The 18,765-nt window shown below is 42.8% G+C and overlaps 1 protein-coding gene across 1 annotated transcript in view; it reads right to left on the bottom strand.

Moving 5' to 3' along the window:
* Positions 1-12,990: 12,990 nt before the first annotated feature.
* The window catches only part of LOC142476873 (PHD finger protein 24-like), a gene marked incomplete at its 5' end in the record, with an annotated part of 6,891 nt that continues 1,116 nt past the window's right edge, over positions 12,991-18,765 (bottom strand). The window contains one exon of the mRNA XM_075582008.1: positions 12,991-14,413. Within this exon, the coding sequence (XP_075438123.1) occupies positions 14,317-14,413 (97 nt within the window). The remainder of the gene's footprint in view (positions 14,414-18,765) is intronic.

Below are 18,765 nucleotides of genomic sequence, written 5' to 3'. Positions count from 1 at the left end.
GGAGTTTTTTGTTCTGTAAATAAATATACTGCTGTTTGGAGGTCCTTTCTCATTGTTTTTAATTGTTTATTTATTAAAAGTTACTTTGCCCAGGCCATTATACATCTCTAAGGGGTATTTTACCCACTTGGAGTATGCGATTGCCAGGATTTGCAGTGTCCTGTAGAAACCTGCTCTCATGGAGTTATTCTGGCAGTTGCAGTTGTCAACCGGGCACAGCCAAAAAGGAACTACAATTCCCAGAGGCATTGCAACTGAGGACCCTCCCACTTCCTGCTAAGCCCTACATAAAGTCCAGGAAGTTGCTCCTTCTGGGCGTTTGAACTTAGTTTTTTGGCCAGTCCACATACTGTATGTGTCACATCTGTTTCCCAGTCCTGTTTATGTTACCATGCCTGCTAAAAAAAGAAAAAAGAAAGAAATGTGCTGCGCTGCTATCTAGTAATGGTGATCAAGTGATAAATGAACAAGTGATACATTAACACTATATAAACATTGACACTATGTGTCATGATGGCTGCCAGACAGTAATTCTGACTACCCTGGTCAGACAAAATAGATGAATTAGTCTGCTCTCCTTGATAATTGCGTCTTATGTAAATCGAGTGAGCAGGTGCAGAAGATGTAAATGATGTAGTACACAGAGAGAACCCCAAAGAAAGGGCTCACTACAGTGTGGCTATTATATGATCATAGGATCGCAGGAGAAAAGGAGTGGATTGCTATCAGCCTTATTATAGATATCCGGAGGCTATTTGCTCCTTTGTCTCCATACCTCCTCCGTGGGGAATTATTTTATAATTTTAACTATTTAAGGTGTAATAATTGATGTATTAAAACTTTATTGTTTTGGTCACTCTTTTAGACCCCAATTGATCTGTTTGTTGGACCACAGGAGGGTTGTTCAGACATTGTTCTGTGATTTATGGCAATGAGTGCAATTAGTGGGGTTCTTTGAGCCCTTTCTTTGGGTTCTCTCTGTGTACTGCCCTGGTCAGAAAAGGAAGACTGTGTAACACATGGAACTGTGACGGCGCCTGGTGAATACAATGTGATAATTCACTTTGGGGTTCGAAACAAGAAAGCTGTCAATACAACCATATAACGTCCCGGATATCTTCATTCTGGCCTCTCCAAAACAGAATAGTGAATGGATGATGGTCTCAGCACACGGAACGAAAAAGACATGGAAAACATAGCATAATACTGTAAGGTATCAATAAATCGTGTGACTATGTACAAAAGATGGTAAGATTATTGGGAAATATATATGCCGCAGAGATAGGCATACTCAGGGTATATAGTGAAAAAAAAGTACATTTATTAAAACAATTAAAAACATAACACATGAAAAAATACACTTCAAGTAATCATCCAATCTGCAAACTTGGCAATAAAAATTGGAATCCTACTTCCAGGATGCTGGTAGGACATGTGCCTTCAAAGTAATCTCTGATCGGAAACAGTTGTCTCTCCATGAAGGCTGTAGCATCTTGAGTCCTGGATGTTAGACTGCGTCTCAGACCAGCTGTCGCGTGCAGGTATCCTCTGCTGCAGCCAAAATATATATCTATGTCTTTTCTCCCGTTCTGCTGGTGTCTCACTGACTCTCCGTTTCCTCGTCCGTGATCTCGCGGGAACTGACTTTGTGCATGAGTGTATACTATTTGTCTGGACCTCACACTCTGCGGAATCCAAGCGTGCCAGAATCGACTTCCCCACCTTCCGTTCTCACGAGATTACGGACGAGGAAGTGCAGGGCGCGCGAAACGCGTAGGTGTTTTTATATGTTAAAGCTGTCCATGTGAGCTGAATAAATTCTACTTTTTTATGGGAGTTACCCATGTTTGATCCCCCATTGTTAAGGTGTCTTAGGCTTATTAGCCAAATAACAGTTTGAGCGCTCTGGAAAGCCAGCTGAATCATTTCCTGCAGTTTGTAGAGTTGTATTTATTGTAAAATAAATTAATTGTGGATCACACCTGAGATACATGCTAATAGCTAGATTAGATAGATCAGTGTGCATCTCAAAAGTAGGATGTGACAGTGACACTACACATCAGCTGGTTTAGCTCCCACTGCTAGAGCTGTAGCCTAGAAAAGTAAGGGTTAGGGTTCTAGTCATGTTGGGTCTGACACCATTCCTGACATAAGGTTGGTGCCGTAGGCTTATCAACTCTATATAGTTGGTATGGAAAATCTTTTAGGAAGTGTGGGGTGGGACTCATTTAAATATGCTAATGCTTATGCAAAAAGTACAGGCATACCCCACATTAACGTACGCAATGGGACCGGAGCATGTATGTAAAGCGAAAATGTACTTAAAGTGAAGCACTACCTTTTTCCCACTTATCGCTGCATGTACTGTACTGCAAACGTCATATACGTGCATAACTGATGGAAATAACGCATGTGTAACAGGCTCTATAGTTTCCCCGCTTGCGCACAGCTTCGGTACAGGTAGGGAGCCGGTATTGCTGTTCGGGATGTGCTGACAGGCGCATGCGTGAGCTGCTGTTTGCCTATTGAGGGAGATGTACTTACTCGCGAGTGTACTTAAAGTGAGTGTACTTAAACCGGGGTATGCCTGTATATCTCCAGCTAGGTACCTCAGGTGTGTTCCTTTTTCAGCACAGGCATGACTCCCTGACATATTTGGAGGGATGTTTGAGGTGATATATATACAACTGGAGGTACTTATTAATTTAGAATGCGCTCTCTCCTCTCTCAAATCCGTCTGGAAATGGATTGCTTTTTTGGGGGGGGGGAGGAACGGGGAAACGGCGGATTGACCCTTTTGACACTGATCCGCAGAAATCCGTGGAATAAAAAGGAAGCAGAGGATCCAAATCCACCAAAATTTCGCACCCCTCTAATGACTATAAGGAAACTCATTACTCTGGAGATTGTTGCAGTAGAAACCTGTGGTGGAGATGGTTACAGTTGCTGTGAGTATGTGAAATCTGCCTCCTGGATGAATAAGGGAGTTCAGTGAAGAAGAAATGGTTTATATAATGATTTGAGCAGGGGGGGTATCTGTGCATTAGACTTGTCTTAATGTTCCCCCACTGGCTACTGTAAAAGTAATCATCTCAAATGTCTCGCCTTTTTTGAAGAACAAATGATTATAGACTGAACTGAGCAGACAGGGCAAACTGTCCCCAATTACGTGTAGTACACATGGCTCGAAACAATGCTGAGGATTGCTCTCAGATTTAAAATTTGTGTCAGTGGTTATGTTGCCTTTCCTACTTCTGAGTCCATGAAGTGCTCCAATTGTGGTAAAATGGGCCGTATTAAAAGCATGGTTCACTTCGAAAGAATTCAACAACTGAAGAGGGTGAGGGAGAGGCTCCTGCTGCAAGTCCTAACAGGGAAAGTGAAAGATAGACACTCAACATCATTAGCTAGTGATATACTGTATCTATGCAATGGGTCTTGCTATTAATAAACACACAAGTACCACAATATCATGCATTTTACATGTTTTTATTATAAGCTGTTACAATGGACCGTTATCTGCCAAACAAGATTGTAAGCTCTTCGGGGCAGTGACTCTCTGTGCCGTATGTTATCATTAATAGACCCTAGCATTGAAATGCAGCAAAACATTTGACAAGGAAAAGGCACACCTCTGCTGTTTAGTCTGCACTTGCTTGGCTCACAACAGCTTCATGCAGAATTACTTACCACTGTGATAATGAACCTGCTATGTACCTCAACTTTGTTCTTTCTTGGCCTCATGGAAATGTTACTCCCTATATCTACTACAATCTCCTCCCTCCTGGCCCACACCCAATATCACCATGCACCCTGGATTACTCAAAAGCCTTGCACTATCTAATGAATGTTAGTGGAGAACTCTAAAAACCAGCACACTAACCACCACTCACTCTAATGACAAACACCACAAATTTACAACTTGCAAACAACTACTCAAATGTCTACTCATACTATTACTCTCTTTAGCAGGTGATATTGAACCTAACCCTCCCTTTTCAACTCTGTCCCATACCCCTGAGAATTCCCCCTTTAAATTCCAAAAACTTCTGTCTGTCGGCCATATAAATATCCAGAGCCTGCTGCACAAAGTGGACGAACTAAGAGCATGGTGCCTTATGCATAAACCCAAAGCCATCGTTCTTACAGAAATATGGTTAACCCCTAAAACTCCTGATGCAAATATTGTCATTCAGGGATACTCCATTTCTAGGAGAGATAGGTCAAAGAAACGAGGAGGGGTGTTATTTTATATTGCAGACACCTTACAATTGACACTGTTAAATTGCCCCCCAAGACGAACCTCTTTTCAAATCCTAGTTGGCAAAATATGCCTCCCCTTTTCTAAGCCCATCTTGCTTGCTGGCATTTACCGTCCCCTAAAGCCCCTCTACAGTCCCCAACTGATATCACCCAGTTTCTTGGCTCTATTTCCTCACTGAGAAGAGTGAGCTGCTAGTTCTTGGGGATTTCAACCTCAATTAGCTCGACCCTAAAAACTACAAAATCCCGTTACAACTCAAGTCACTTAACCTAACGCAACTCATTTCCCAACCCACATGGACAACCCTGAAATCACACAACCACTAGACTGGATTCTCTCCTCTAGTCCCAGCAGAATCCAATCCCCTGGCATCCTTCCTGACATTTTCAGTGACATGCAATAGTGCACTGTGTAAGGAAAATTAAACCACTCCAATCAAGCACCAAAGTTCTCCTCACTAGAACATTTAGAAACTTTAACCCAAAACAGTTTCTGGCTGACCTTACCAACTGCCCTTGGTACAGAATCGACTTAATTCCCGACCCCGATTCTGCGCTCGACTATTTCCAATCTGAGTTCTTAAAACTCTGCGATACCCATGCTCCACTACGCAAAATAAGGGTACGGGGGTCCACCTTTCATGGGTTACAACCGACCTTATAGCACTCTACCAGTTCAGGGATGCCTTGTGGAAAAGCTACAAAGTAACTGGCACTACCAAGGATCTCAATCACTACAGATGCATGCGGAACATGTGTGCAAGGCAAACAAGGCACGCAAAAGCACAATATTACTCTGACAATCTCCACCAAAATACATCAAACCCAGCTAACTCCTGGAAGGTTATCAACAATATATTCCAGCCTCCTAACCACCAACAACCAAGTAATATCACTAAAGAGGAAATTACTCTGACAAACCTCTGATTGCAAATGCCTTCAATTACTACTTTGTGGGGTGTACTACTAACTTATTAGCGAAACGCAACACAAACTACAAACATGAATCTCATCCTGGGAATACCCCTATAGCCCCACCCCCTCCCAACACTGCCCACAATTTTCAATTTGTCCCAGTATTCAAAGAGGAGATTACACAAGCGCTCCTCAAATTAAAACTAAACAGCCAATGTGGGCCTGACTTACTGCAATCTAGGTTCCTAAAACGTGGTGCCCCAGCCATTGCCAAAACCAATTGCTTCCCTACTCAACTCTATCCTGTCTGCAGGCCATATCCCTAAGATCCGGAAAACTGCCAGAGTTGTCCCAATCTTCAAAAGTAGGGACAAAAACACTCTCAAAATGCAGGCCAATTTCTCTTCTCCCAATACTATCCAAAGTCATGGAAAAATGTGTTCACTCCCAATTAAGCGATTACTATACTAAGGCAAATTTCCTTAGCCAATTCCAATCTGGCTTTTGCCCCAAACACTCCACCGTAACTACCCTGCTAAAAGTTTGCAATGAAATCCAGTGTGGAATGGAACGGGGACAACTCATTGGTGCAATATTCCTAGATTTTGCAAAGGCTTTTGATACTGTTGATCATGTTATCTTGCTTAACAAACTCCAGTTCTCTGGAATAGGGAAGCATGCTTTAAACTGGTTTCATTCATACCTATCGGGTACATCCCATGTGTCCATCTCAGGCTCTAACTCCAAACCCTTGGATATCACCTGTGGTGTCCCGCAAGGCTCTGTTCTGGGGCCCCTACTCTTTTCAGTGTTCATCAATGATGTTCCCACAGCTTGTCAGGAAGCCTCAATACACATGTATGCAGATGACACAAACCTATATGCACACAGCCATAGCCTCTCTGACCATGAACACATACTTCAATCTGACTTTTTGAGACGCTACAATTGTATTTCCCAAAAAAACCTGTATTTAAACACTGACAAACTGTAACAATGCTATTTGGGACCAAGACTACATTTTTCAAGCTTCCAGTGACTGAGCTCCAGATCAGAACCAACGCTAACCCCACCCTAACTCCTGTCACTAGTTTTAAATACTTGGGCATATGGCTTGATTTTCTTTAATTGTGCATACAATATCTTGTATATAATGTATACCCTGTTCACTTATGTAACTATGTACTTGTAACCATGTATTATTTGTCATCTTAACTCTATGCCCAGGGCATACGTGGAAACGAGAGGTAATTCTCACTGTATTACTTCCTGGTAAAACATTTTATAAATAAATACATCATTAACTTGTTGCTCTTATCCCCGTGGCTTGCAGGTTATTTTCCCTCTATGGTATTGCTGTAAAGTGCGGCTTTCACTGTTGGTACCATATAAATAAAGGAATGATGCACATATACCATGACATGTTCAGTGAACTAGAGGCTGGTTGCTCGGTGCGAAGCAAAAGGCATCTTAAAGCAGCAGTTCAAGCTGCGGTGTTAAAAATAAATACACAAATAAATAAAAAATTCCATTCAATATGTGCATCAATACAATCTACACACTGACAACTGATTATCAATGTTGCTTGTAGATCTGTTCTCCTGTGATCGATTGGCGAAGATTCGGGGGGTTCACTAAATGGCTGTCAGTGCAGCAGAAGATGACCAACGATGCAAAGTTCTGTGGGGAAGATTATGTGACCAGGCAGTCACTAAATAAAATTGGTTCACTGCTAGAAAGAGGGCAGGGATCAAAAATGAGGTGTGCCAGAGCCTGTTTCAGAAGAAGAAGCGGATGTGACTTTGTAAATGGTTGGTATAGGAACAAAAAAAGGCTTGTTACATTATAATACATTATAAAGGGAATTTATTTTTTTAAATGCTACAAGTATTTTCTCATAGTACAGAACTGATTTATTCACACATGCAGGATATTGCTTGAACTGCAGCGTTAAAGCCCTACTGTTGCACGGCTTGGTAAATACAGTACGGCCATCAATGTCCACATTGGTTACTCATTTCTTCATCTACACTTGTACACTTATTGGCCAGCAGAGAGATCACTGCCCTGAAGAGCTTGCAATCTAGTGAACGTAATGTACAGAGATTTATGCCCAACCCATTGGCTGCATTGCAGGTTTAACCCCTGTTCATCCAGCTGACTCTCCTTGCAGCAAATGTGCTAACAATTCGCTCAGAGACATTATTACTATGTCTAGATGATCGCTAAGGAATGAATGAGTAAATAAAACACATGTACATGAGGGGGTCCCAGAGTGACTGTACGTTTACAAACATATGGTATTTATGTATTGGAAAACAGTGTGATGTTACCATGTATCTCTAGCATGACACAATGTATCTTCCCAGAGTCCTTCCGGCGCCTATTATTGTGCAATAGGATATAATATCCTGGTGCGGATCTGAATAAATATGGTTACATTTCACTGGGTTTTGTTTTATTACATCCTTTGCTGTTTTGAAATAAATCAAATTCAAATAAAAACAAATGACCCTTCTGAAAATTAAAATAGTCATCTCTTATCATACAATTGGGGTCATTCATCATATTGTCGCACCGGCAAAAGTGACACCAAATTGGTGCAAAATACAGGACTACTTTGCACTGGTGGAACTCCAGTTTCATGGAGAGGAAACGTTAGATAATAGGTATAATTATACAGTATATCACTGAAAGACCACATTTATTATAACAGTAAAAGGTACATGTTGGCTATTTTTGTTGGCTGCTGATAGTTAGAAATACAATGTTTTCCAGTTTCTCCTTATCCGAGAGAAGCTCCTTGTGTCACCATGTGTGTCTCTGCAATGTCCACATTGATGTGTTACAGAGATTTGTCTTCATGGGCAATTTCATCATTTGCCACGAAGCACCTTTGACACTGAATGAGTTTGCACATGGTTAAAGGCCCACACCCACTAGCGAGCTGTAATATAATTATACATCGGGCAGCTAAGCACTAGATCAGAGGTGCTCAACTTCAGTCCTCAAGACAACCCAAACAGGTCAGGTTTTAAGGATATCCCAGCTTCAGCACAGGTGGCTCAGTCTTTCACTGCATCCCTTGTGCTGAAGCAGGGATATCCTGAAAATCTGACCATTTGGGGGGTCTTGAGAACTATACGTTGAGCACCCCTGCACTAGATTATAGACTGATGATGATGACGATGATGATGATGATGCTGGTGATTTCACTGCTGAGAGACTGACACTGGGAGTCTTATAACCCAGTTGTGGAGTGCAGTGCTTCTTGTACAGAGGCTATTTTGGAGGTGCTCCCAACTAATGCCTAGATTCAGTAAATGTCGATAAATAAACAAATGATCCTATCAATCTTAAACGCCAGTTTTATTTATTGACTTAGTCACTAAAGCCGTATTTTCAGTAGTGATAAAAGGCTTCGTATTGCAGCAAAATGTCAGCCATATTTTTTAACGCAACGCATTGGAATGACCACCGAGCCAAATAACATTGTCGCATGCTAGTCACGGAACGCCGATATCTGTTGATATCTGTCTACAGCCCAAAAATATTATGAATCTTATATTTTCTATGTACAATGGCCACTATCGACATAAGCAAGATAAGACTGGTCAACCTAGAATAGTAGAATAATATTAGGATTATAGAACATATTACTAGATTAACTCTTTAGAATCCCAAGAAGCCAGCAAGGCGTGGTCAGCCCCTGATTGTCACCTCGAGCTACTAAAGTATTCTAATTTGGCTTTGTACATATGGATGTTAATATTTTAGTTTTTCATTTGTAGAAGTTTTATGTTGTATGTAACCCCTTTGGTGCCTCAAAGGCCACCATCTGTTTATATTTTATAGGTTTTTTGGGGGGGGGGAGAGTAATGGCTGGAATTTCTTTGCTCAAATAATAAATCTATATTAAATATATCTATATTGAATGACTGCTGCCTAATGACTTAATGCTGCTGTCTAAGGAGTCATGTTTAAAAAGCAGGGTCCTGATTGTGTTGCCAATGTCTTTCTCAACACATTTGAATGAGACTTAAAGATGTAGTAAGATTCCCTGTTCCCGGCCCCACGGAAGAAGAAGCAAAAGTCTGCAGCGCTGGGGACAGTATCTGCCATGACGAAGCTATGGGGGGGTCCATGCTTCCAATTGGCACCCCCCCCCAGTGTTAATCCTTCAGGGCCACCCACGGGTGGCAGTGGCTGTGAAGACACTATGCTTTGTTACATCTGCACTGTGTGCTAAAGTTTACCCCCCTTTAGTTAATATGGGCCATAGAGAGCCAGCAAAGAAGAAAGTGGTGGGATACCAGCAGAACTTTGAGGACAGGGTATAAAGATTAGAACAGCAAACTTTAATCATTATGTACATACCTGGATGTTAAAAACCTACTAAATCATGGGTCTATATATAGTAATATGTAGAAGCACATGCACACCGCTGGTAGGTGCTGGATGGGGGTACTTATCTGCCGGTGCGCTGTATCCAGGGAGGTCCAGACATCCCAGAGGTACTTAAGCAAAGGAATGGAAGCAGGCACACGGTCTTTCTAAAGGTGCAGTTGTTTATTGTTTATGTAAGGGCTCTCACCCCTGCACGATCATTCAGTCCTCCTTGGGCATCAGGCTGTCTTTCTTCCACTCCAGGTCAGGTCTGATGCCTGGGGCCTGCCCCCCCCTCTCCCCCGTGAGGGCGTGATGATGTCACCAGGGGAGCTTCTGCTTCCAGTGAGGGGGCGGCTCCCTGAGTTTCCAGCTTCCTGCAGGACAGCCATCTTAGCCTGTTACAGGCATTGGGGAGGCTGTCTCCTCGTGGGGCCTTGGGATCCTCCCCTGGTGGTGCATGACGTCATCACGCCGCGTCGCGCTGGCGCTCTGACATCACGATGGGGGCGTCGACATCCTGGAGCAAGGCAGCAGTGATCGTGGGGGGGTGAGTACCCATTTGTGTATAAATTGTGGTATGTTTAGCATGTTCTGTAGCCCTCTCCTTGATAAAGGCAATCTATTTGCCAAAACGTTGGACCTTTGGTGGCACAATAAACTGCACCTTTAGAAAGACCGTGTGCCTGCTTCCATTCCTTTGCTCTATATATAGTAATCCAACAGCATCCCCTTCTTACCACATACCGAATAGCAGAAGGGCGAGTAGAAGTGTGTGCTCAGTAAAGAGTAAAATCGTACAAAGGGGAAAGAACCCATCAGGTTTTTGGACACACCAAGAGTGAAAAATGATGTCAACTTGTCATTGACTCTAGTTGACTTGTCTGAACCTACCCCTAGATGCAAATATGTGTTCAAAATAACATACAGTAAGAAGGCAATCCAATTCCAGGGTGACGCTGCTAGGATGTAATACTCCGATAATAAATATCTCATGTAAAAAAGATAATAGTAAGTAGTACCCCAAAACATCTAAAAAAAACAACCCCAGAGTGCACTGATACATATGAGGAAGGTGTATACAGAGAGAGGAGCGATTCTGGTGTCCAGAATTCCATCAAGGTCACAGCTAGCAAGGGACCGGGTCATTAAAAAGATGCAGATAATATCTTACTGGAGTTTGATCTGAAGTTAAATATCCGACTCCCCTTCATTGATAGCTATTAAATCGATCAGCTTTTAGAAGTTTAATAAATCCCAGGGTGTCACCAGGCGTTTGCAACAGACTTGGTTAGCCATGGTTCCCTGCGTGTTAGATACCAATTATAGGGGCAGGTTCTATTGAGTTACAATTTCGGGGGCTATGCATCATGCGGGCGGTATTTGTGCACCAGTTTGGACACGGTTTACATAATACTGGACACATGATACATAAAGCTTGGCCCCCTGCAGAGGCACTTATCAGAACTCCCTCCTACTGTCTCTGTACGTTCTCCCCACCAATTAGATTGTAAGCTCCTCGGAGCAGGGACTCCTCTTCCGAAATGTTACTTTTATGTCTGAAGAACTTATTCCCATGATCTGTTATTTGTATTATTTGTTATTTATATGATTGTCACGTGTATTACTGCTGCGAAGCGCCATGTACACTAATGGCGCTATATAAATAAAGACATACAATACATACATTGTATGAACACAAAGTGCGAAGAAGGGCAGAGTGAGAGTATGTAACCCGCCCCTCTGGCATTGAAGAGGATAAAGCCACAGAACAGGGATTGGGGAGCATTAGAACCCCCTCACAATCACAGGGAAGCCTTATTAAAAGGTGACGATTAGTGCTCTTCCAGATCTGGCAAATATAATAGACACCAGGAAAGAGAACCAGAGATGGTTAGAGGCAAACATTTTGATACTGTACATCTCATTATAAAAATAACTTATTGTGCCAAGTAACGCTATCCATAACTACTCCTATAATGTCTTACATCCTCATCTAATAGCCACTGTAACAAGCTACTGTACTACTGTATAACCTCCCACATTAGCTCATATTTCCCCACACTATAATTTCCCCTAACTAGTACTGTAACACTAACTCCTCAACTAACTGCTTCTACAGTATAACAACTCCTTACACATCCTCACCTAACTGCTCCCCTAACTGCTCCCTGTAACTCCTCCCCTACCTGCTCCCTGTAACTCCTCCCCTAACTGCTCCCTGTAACTCCTCTCCTAACGGCTCCCTGTAAATCCTCCCCAACTGCTCCCTGTAACTCCTCCCCTAACTGCTCCTTGTAACTCGTCCTCTAACTGCTATTATAACCGCTCCCTATAATTCCTCTCCTAACTGCTCCTATAACTCCTCCCACAACTGCTCCTAAAACTCCTCCCTAACTGCTATTATAAGCACTCCCGATAACTCTTCACCTAACTGCTCTCTATACCTCCCCCCATATCTCCTCCCTAACTGCTCTCTATACCTCCGCCCATATCTCCTCCCTAACTGCTCTCTATAACTCCTCCCACAGCTCCTCCCATAACACCGCCCTAACTACTCCTATAACCGTTCCCTGTAACTCCTCATCTACATGTAACTGCTCCTTCAACTCCTTATAAATCTTCAACTGCTCCTATAACTCCACCCCTAGCTGCTCCTTTACTGTCCCTATACCTACTCTGTTTAGATAACTCATCCACAATTTGCTCTATGACACAAGCAGTGATAATAAAGTAAGGTGCCTTCACACACTGACTGAGACACAATATGGAAGACTGACACTATATACAGTCAGTGTGTGAAGGCACCTTACTGTATATATATATATATCTTGGTCTGCAATTCTGTTGAATAGAAAAGACAAATAATTTTTATAATAATCATTTTAACCATCAAAGGTTGTTGCATTTCTACCAATCACAATTTACAAAAGAGGGCTGGAAAACTGAGTATTGTGGTGTACAGTACACCTCGATAACAACACACTTTTGTGCTTTAGTGTGTTCGGTGCGCAGCCTGTTCTTTGCCATGTATTTTTCCTACTGGTTGCCTTAATGAATGTAACCTTTTTCCATTGAGTATTAGCCCCACCGCCGATTCCTAACCAGCTGCATCTTCAGGAATTGCTTGTATCCTTCACATTTCATCCTGATTTGAACACTAACCTAAAATGACGTTTTTTGATGGTCTGATCGGAGCTTATTAGTTAAGCTGTGATACTGACTTGAATGGTGGTTTCCCCAGAATCTCTCTCTGATCGGCAGTTTCTCAGTGTAATAAATCCGATGCCCAGATATGGCCACGAGTGTCATTATTCGAAGAACTGAACCTTAATTGCTACAAACATTGGACTCACGGCAGGAGTCTTCCCTCACCTGGGCACGAGACCCTATCTGAAAGAGCTACAAGTTTATTCCACTGGAATAATAGTTTTGCTGTATTTTAATTCGATTTTCGGGACTACGTTACATTTAAAAAGCTGTCAAGCAAATAAAAATACCACTTGTGAGCACAGTCACGTGTCTCTGATGGGTCCCCAACCCTGTCCTTCCCCATTATCTCTTAGCGTACCATGCTTCCGATTCTGGCTAGATAATGACATGCAAACGAGTATTCCCAGAAATGCCGTCACATGTAACATGATGGAATGTCAGCACAATATTTCCTTACTGACATACTCAACTACAAACTGCAAACCTCACTAGACTCTTCTTCAGATTCACTTGACTCCATTGTAAGGTACACGTACCTCATTCTTGGGTACGATTAAATTCATGACAAAAACCGTGCTGGTTCATTTAAAAGGTATCGCGACCTTCAACAACCTGACAGAGCTCAGAAGGCTGCATTCAATTACAAAACAATTTTGCAAGAAGGTGTTGAGGTGGCTGAGGGCTTTCATGTGGTTGCATCTTCAAGAAATGTAGCATGGAGTGCTGGGGCCATCGCCCATAACCAGGGGAGTGTGCTAATGGAATGTTACTGTAAATCAGTGTGCTTGAACTGAATCAGCCATACTGAGGAAAGTCTGTGCCTAACACAGTGACATGGAGCTTAGTAAATCCCCATCAGCTGTTATGCTAATTACAAATCTGTTCCTGATCCTACCCTCAAATGTGAGAAAAGCGACAAACCAAATTACCATGGACTTCTGCTTTAAAGATGTTTTCTTGACCTTTACCCAAAGTGTCCGCATTTTAAGAACAGAGGACTTCACTGGAGAAGAGAGAGACCCATTGTCCATGATATGGTATGGGTCACACATCATATACACTATATTCATTTATTCTTGTGTTTACAATCTCAGCTCTTTGGCGTCTTTCACATCTTAGGTAAGTGCTGACCCAGTTACACTTGGCTGTTCTGATGTGCAACCCAATGACACCTGTTGTCCATGATAGCCAGGGCCCGGCCAGTCTAGGTTCTTACACCATTCCCATGAGATTCTTCAGAACCGGGTTCTCCATAGCTGTATTTACCATCATTGATTTTTATTTATAGAGCTTGGAGATGTTAATCTAATAAAAATCTAAAGTCATTCAGCAAAGGGAAAGACATTTCTGTGCGGGGCAAATACAGAACGGTAACGTTGTTTCAACCTCCAGCTCAGCTAGAACAACCAACATAGAGCGGATTCTTGTCACCAGATATTCTGATACTCCACCATCATCCTCTCTGTACTTGATACATCAGGAAGTAGTTAGGGTTTCAATGGCTTTTTGGTTACCCCCTTGTTCGCTCCTCAATGGCGTTTATGCTGGTGGCTTCAGGTGGATGGCGGAACTATTTGGGCGAGCAGCAAGTATGAAGACCACACTTTCCTTCAAAAAGGTGTCCCAGTTGACTTGTCTGGAAAAGAGAGAAACGTGAATAGTTCGCTGGGGCTGAATGAATCCAAGGACTTACTCAGGGGTTCAGATTTAGTTCTAGGAGGCAGACAGCAGGGGGGGGGGGTTATTTGCTAAAGTCTCCAGGCTGCAAAACTGGAACAAGACCAGAGCGGACTTTCATTCAATGGGATGCTCTTTTCATTATAAAAATGAGACTGGTTTTTAGACTGGTTTGGCCACAGAAATCTTTAGTAAATAGCGCCACTGGAATGGTCAGTGTCCCAACCCAGAGGTGCTCAACTCCAGTCCTCAGCCACCTGATTGCGCCACCTGTGCTGAAGCTGGGATATTATAAAAACTTGACCTGTTGGGGAGGCTTGAGGACTGGAGTTGAGCACCCCGGTCCTATCCCATCAATGCAACTTTTCTGCAATGGTACGGCTCAAAACAGAAACCTTTTGGGCATTTGTATCAAGAAGAAATATGGTCTGATGGGCACTCCCCTACTGGCTAAATTTAGTAGCGGTGATAGTACCGGTTGGATGACGATCCGTAAGCCCATGCAGAAGTATACAGGGACCGGGGGAGCTGCAGCACTCAAAATAAGAAGATTGGCAAAAAATGCTAGCAAAATTAATTGATTATGCAGAGCGATGTTATACAGGGAGAAAAGAGACATGTTTTTCAACCTCACGAAGGCAAACCCCAGAATTGCTCCAATTTTGACTTGAAATTGTTCCTAACCCTGTTATTGTTATTTGGAGGGTGGAAAGTAGAGATGAGCTCACACCCATGTCTGTTTGGTAGGCACATTTGATTACAATTTTTTGTCTCAAATAACAGAATTGCAAAACAAACGGAAAGGCGAAGTAATGGGGTTTTAATTTGACAAACCATCACTGGAAAGGTGAAATTCAGGGATTCCGCCTTGGAAACCTCCTTGTTAAAATTATGGGGCTTAGATATATAGGCAAACAAGGTTCTAATCAGGGACAAATTATCTGCCCCATGTGTCAAAGAGAACAATTCCAGTGACATCAACAGGAATGTTCCTTTGATATTTTGCCCCATGTGGGTCCATATTTCCTTTGATACAATATTTAGGGGTTTAAATATCAAGTCAAATATGGTGCAATTCTGGAAAAACATTGGGGAGAATCCTATTGATTTTAATGGGATATTTCGCTTTGAAACATGCTATGCAGTTATTTTGTCCCAGAATGCCCCTGATTTTCCCTAGATTCATGTACCCCTATTGAGGCTTCTTGTGAAGGGGAAAGTGGAGCAATTATGGTTAAAACCAAGAGCACCAGATGCATAGAAAAAATCTCATTGATTACTTTAATATATGCAGAACTATTGCCCAAAGATTGCACTACTTTTGCCTTGATACAGACTGTATGATGCGAGGTGAAATAATGTCATCGATGGATTTCACGGGCTAATTCTTGGCGATAAACGACTTTAAAAAAAGAATCAGATTTGGTTTATGTCGTTTTCATCATCAAAATCCTTTATTTTGTATTGGTTTCCTCCCACCCATGACATCATAATTACACTGACATATTGGCGGAAGACCCCCTGGAAAAGGGTAGAAGGGAGGGTACTTAACAAGCAGAAGGCAACAAAATAATGAAGATAGGAGAAGCATTGCAAGTCTCGGCTTACTATATTTACATACATTTCCAACACAAGGTGAAAACATTAATACGTACTATTTATTGTTGAATTTGTTTGTTTTTTGGCATCAGTCCCCAAGATTTAATGCCTTAATCTTATCACTACGTAATAGGAGGGGAGAATCAGGTAAAGCAACTTGTGGTGCCCCTAAGCGCAAGAGTCTAAGTTGAAGAAAAAAGCAAGAGCTGGGTGCTAAGGACAAAAAATCCAAGCCAAGGACAAGCAATATGTAGAAGAGTGCCAAGCCCACCAAACAGGAGAAAGAATCCACGAATAGCAAAAAAGGTAATTTAATGAGTAAGGAGTCAGAGGGGCATCCACCGTTTCGGTGCACATGCATCTTCATCCGGGTGCATCCTCTTAAGTGAAATGACCTTATTTTGCTATACTTTGGTTCTTTCTACTGTTTGGTGTGCTTGGCTCTCTTCTACATTAATCTTATTCTCTAATTTCTCTCTCTCTCTCTAACACGTGGGCGTGTCTGCTGCACTAGGTCATCCTGGCACAGTGCTAATTATTTGCTATAAATCTAATACATCCTCGTCACAGCAAAGACGTTGCACATCGTCAGTGGAGAATTCAATGCAATATCTTTTAGATACATTCTCCTACCGCGAAGTTCCAAAAAACAACACACGGGGTTAATGTATTCTGGCAATTGTGGAGCCAATATGACGTACTGTAAATAGCATCCTTTTCGCCCTTGAGTCTGTGTGTCAAAGGACATTACTCTGTGCACTGAGAGTGCCGTTTTGGCACTATTGTAGTTTATAGAATAAGAACTAATGTATCATGCACTTTGCTCTACTTTGGTCACAAGGAGTACATGATGCACAGAGTATAATGAGACGCATCACATTCTGCGTGTCTATGCTCCACTATTTCCCCCATCAATCTGCGTTGAGAAATCAGCCAAGTTTAAGGTGTGAAACGTTCTGTCTTCTAACAATCTGCCCCAGATGGGAGGAACTGCTTCCTACGTTTCACATTTCTGTGCTCCACACAATGGTGCCAAATGTGAAATCACACTTATTTGGCTTAAAACCTGCTTTGTTAGTTACATATTTCCCAGGTCCCTTGACATGTCCTGTCTTGCATTTGCTATGCAATGCAGCTAGGAGAGTTGATGTCCCATTAGCAGAATGAGAACATGTGCCACGGCCATTCAGCTGCCGAGGGACAGCTGGCCAAGTAGTCGCAGTGATTTCGGCCCTGAGGTAGGTGTTAAGGGGTTAGGGGGTAGTGATAGGGTTTAAGGTTTTTGGGGTAAGGGGTTAAGGTGTTTACGGTAAGGTGTTTGGGTTTAATAATTGGGGATTAATGTTTGGGTTTGAAGGGTAACAGGTTAAGGTGTTTAGGGTAACATGTTAAGGTTAGGGTTTTTAGGGTAAGGGTAAAGGTATTTAGGGTAAAGGATTAGGGGTTTTAGGGTAAGGAGTTAAGGGATACATTACTTGAGGCGGCAAACTGTCCTGTTGGCCAAGTGTCCCGGCGGCCGCGTCTGAATGGTTATGGCTATGCGGCCGTGCATGACTGGTTACGACTATGCGGCTGTGCATGACTGGTTACGGCTATGCGGCCGTGCATGACTGGTTACAACTAGGTGGCCGTGTATGACTGGTTATGGCTATGCAAAGTACCCCGATCTTCCAACACACAAGAGGAACTAAAAAGGGGGCTGATTGTGTCAATATTGCTTTGCTAAACCCCCCCTTTACTGCTAAGGCCATGTGTTTGCCAGGCTGGCGGCAGGTGCAGCCGAGTCCCCCGGTCTGCAGAGAGCTGCAGGGGGAAAGACAGAGGGGGCGTGACAGGGGGTGGGGGCGTGACGGGGCTGCGGCCGTGACGTCACTGGCAGGTTTGCCCTCATTGGCTGAACCGCCGGGGGGCGTGGCCTAACGCTCCGTCGCAAATCCTGATCTCAATTTTCTTGAGAGCAGGAGTTTCCGTCGGCGCAGCGCGGTGGCCCCCCCTCGCAGCGAGCCTGGCCCCATTGTGGGGCGGCTCCCTTCCCTGCAGCGTCCGCCACAGTGGGCGCTGCAGTAGCCAGCGGGGACCTGGCCTAAGGCAGAGTGTTACATGTTGTCACTATTCAGAATGTATTTTATCTTCTGCTTGGCTGTTAAAATGTCCTTCTCATTAAACGGAAAATTATAATCTCGTGTTTTTATGGTTCCTTCTGCACTTGCCAACTCTCGATATAACGCCGGCTCTAACTTCTCATTTCCTTCAGGCAGGATTGATTTGGAATATAATTAAGAAGTGAAAAGGTCTTTAAACATATCCACACCCAGCCATAAATTGAGGCTCGCGCACACATCACGCCTCGACGTAGTAATTACAGTCACAATGAAACGGTTGGAAATTGGTATTCAAATCATTTTAACTTGTGATCAGTTTAGTATCTTAAACAGGATCCTAGCGAAAGAGAAACCTGCCGCCTTTCCCAGAAGCACTGAGGTCTGTGACTTTTATGTAGAAAAGCAATTCAGGGGCAATATAACCAACACACTGTACTGTATATATTAAAGGAAAAAGTGTGATTGAAAGAAATTGATTTCTTTCTTTAATACACATGGTGTATTTTTCTGCCCCACAATTGCTCCACGTCTGCCTTCTTCCATAGGTGATATTTACTTAAGCCCCCCAGCTCCCAAACTAGGTCAGAACCAGAGCACAAAACAGTACCAT

The sequence above is a fragment of the Ascaphus truei genome, unplaced genomic scaffold, assembly GCF_040206685.1.
Source record: "Ascaphus truei isolate aAscTru1 unplaced genomic scaffold, aAscTru1.hap1 HAP1_SCAFFOLD_1784, whole genome shotgun sequence".
Lineage (NCBI taxonomy): Eukaryota > Metazoa > Chordata > Amphibia > Anura > Ascaphidae > Ascaphus > Ascaphus truei.
Note: the sequence above shows the minus strand (reverse complement) of the source record. Positions and strands in the feature narration are given on the sequence as shown.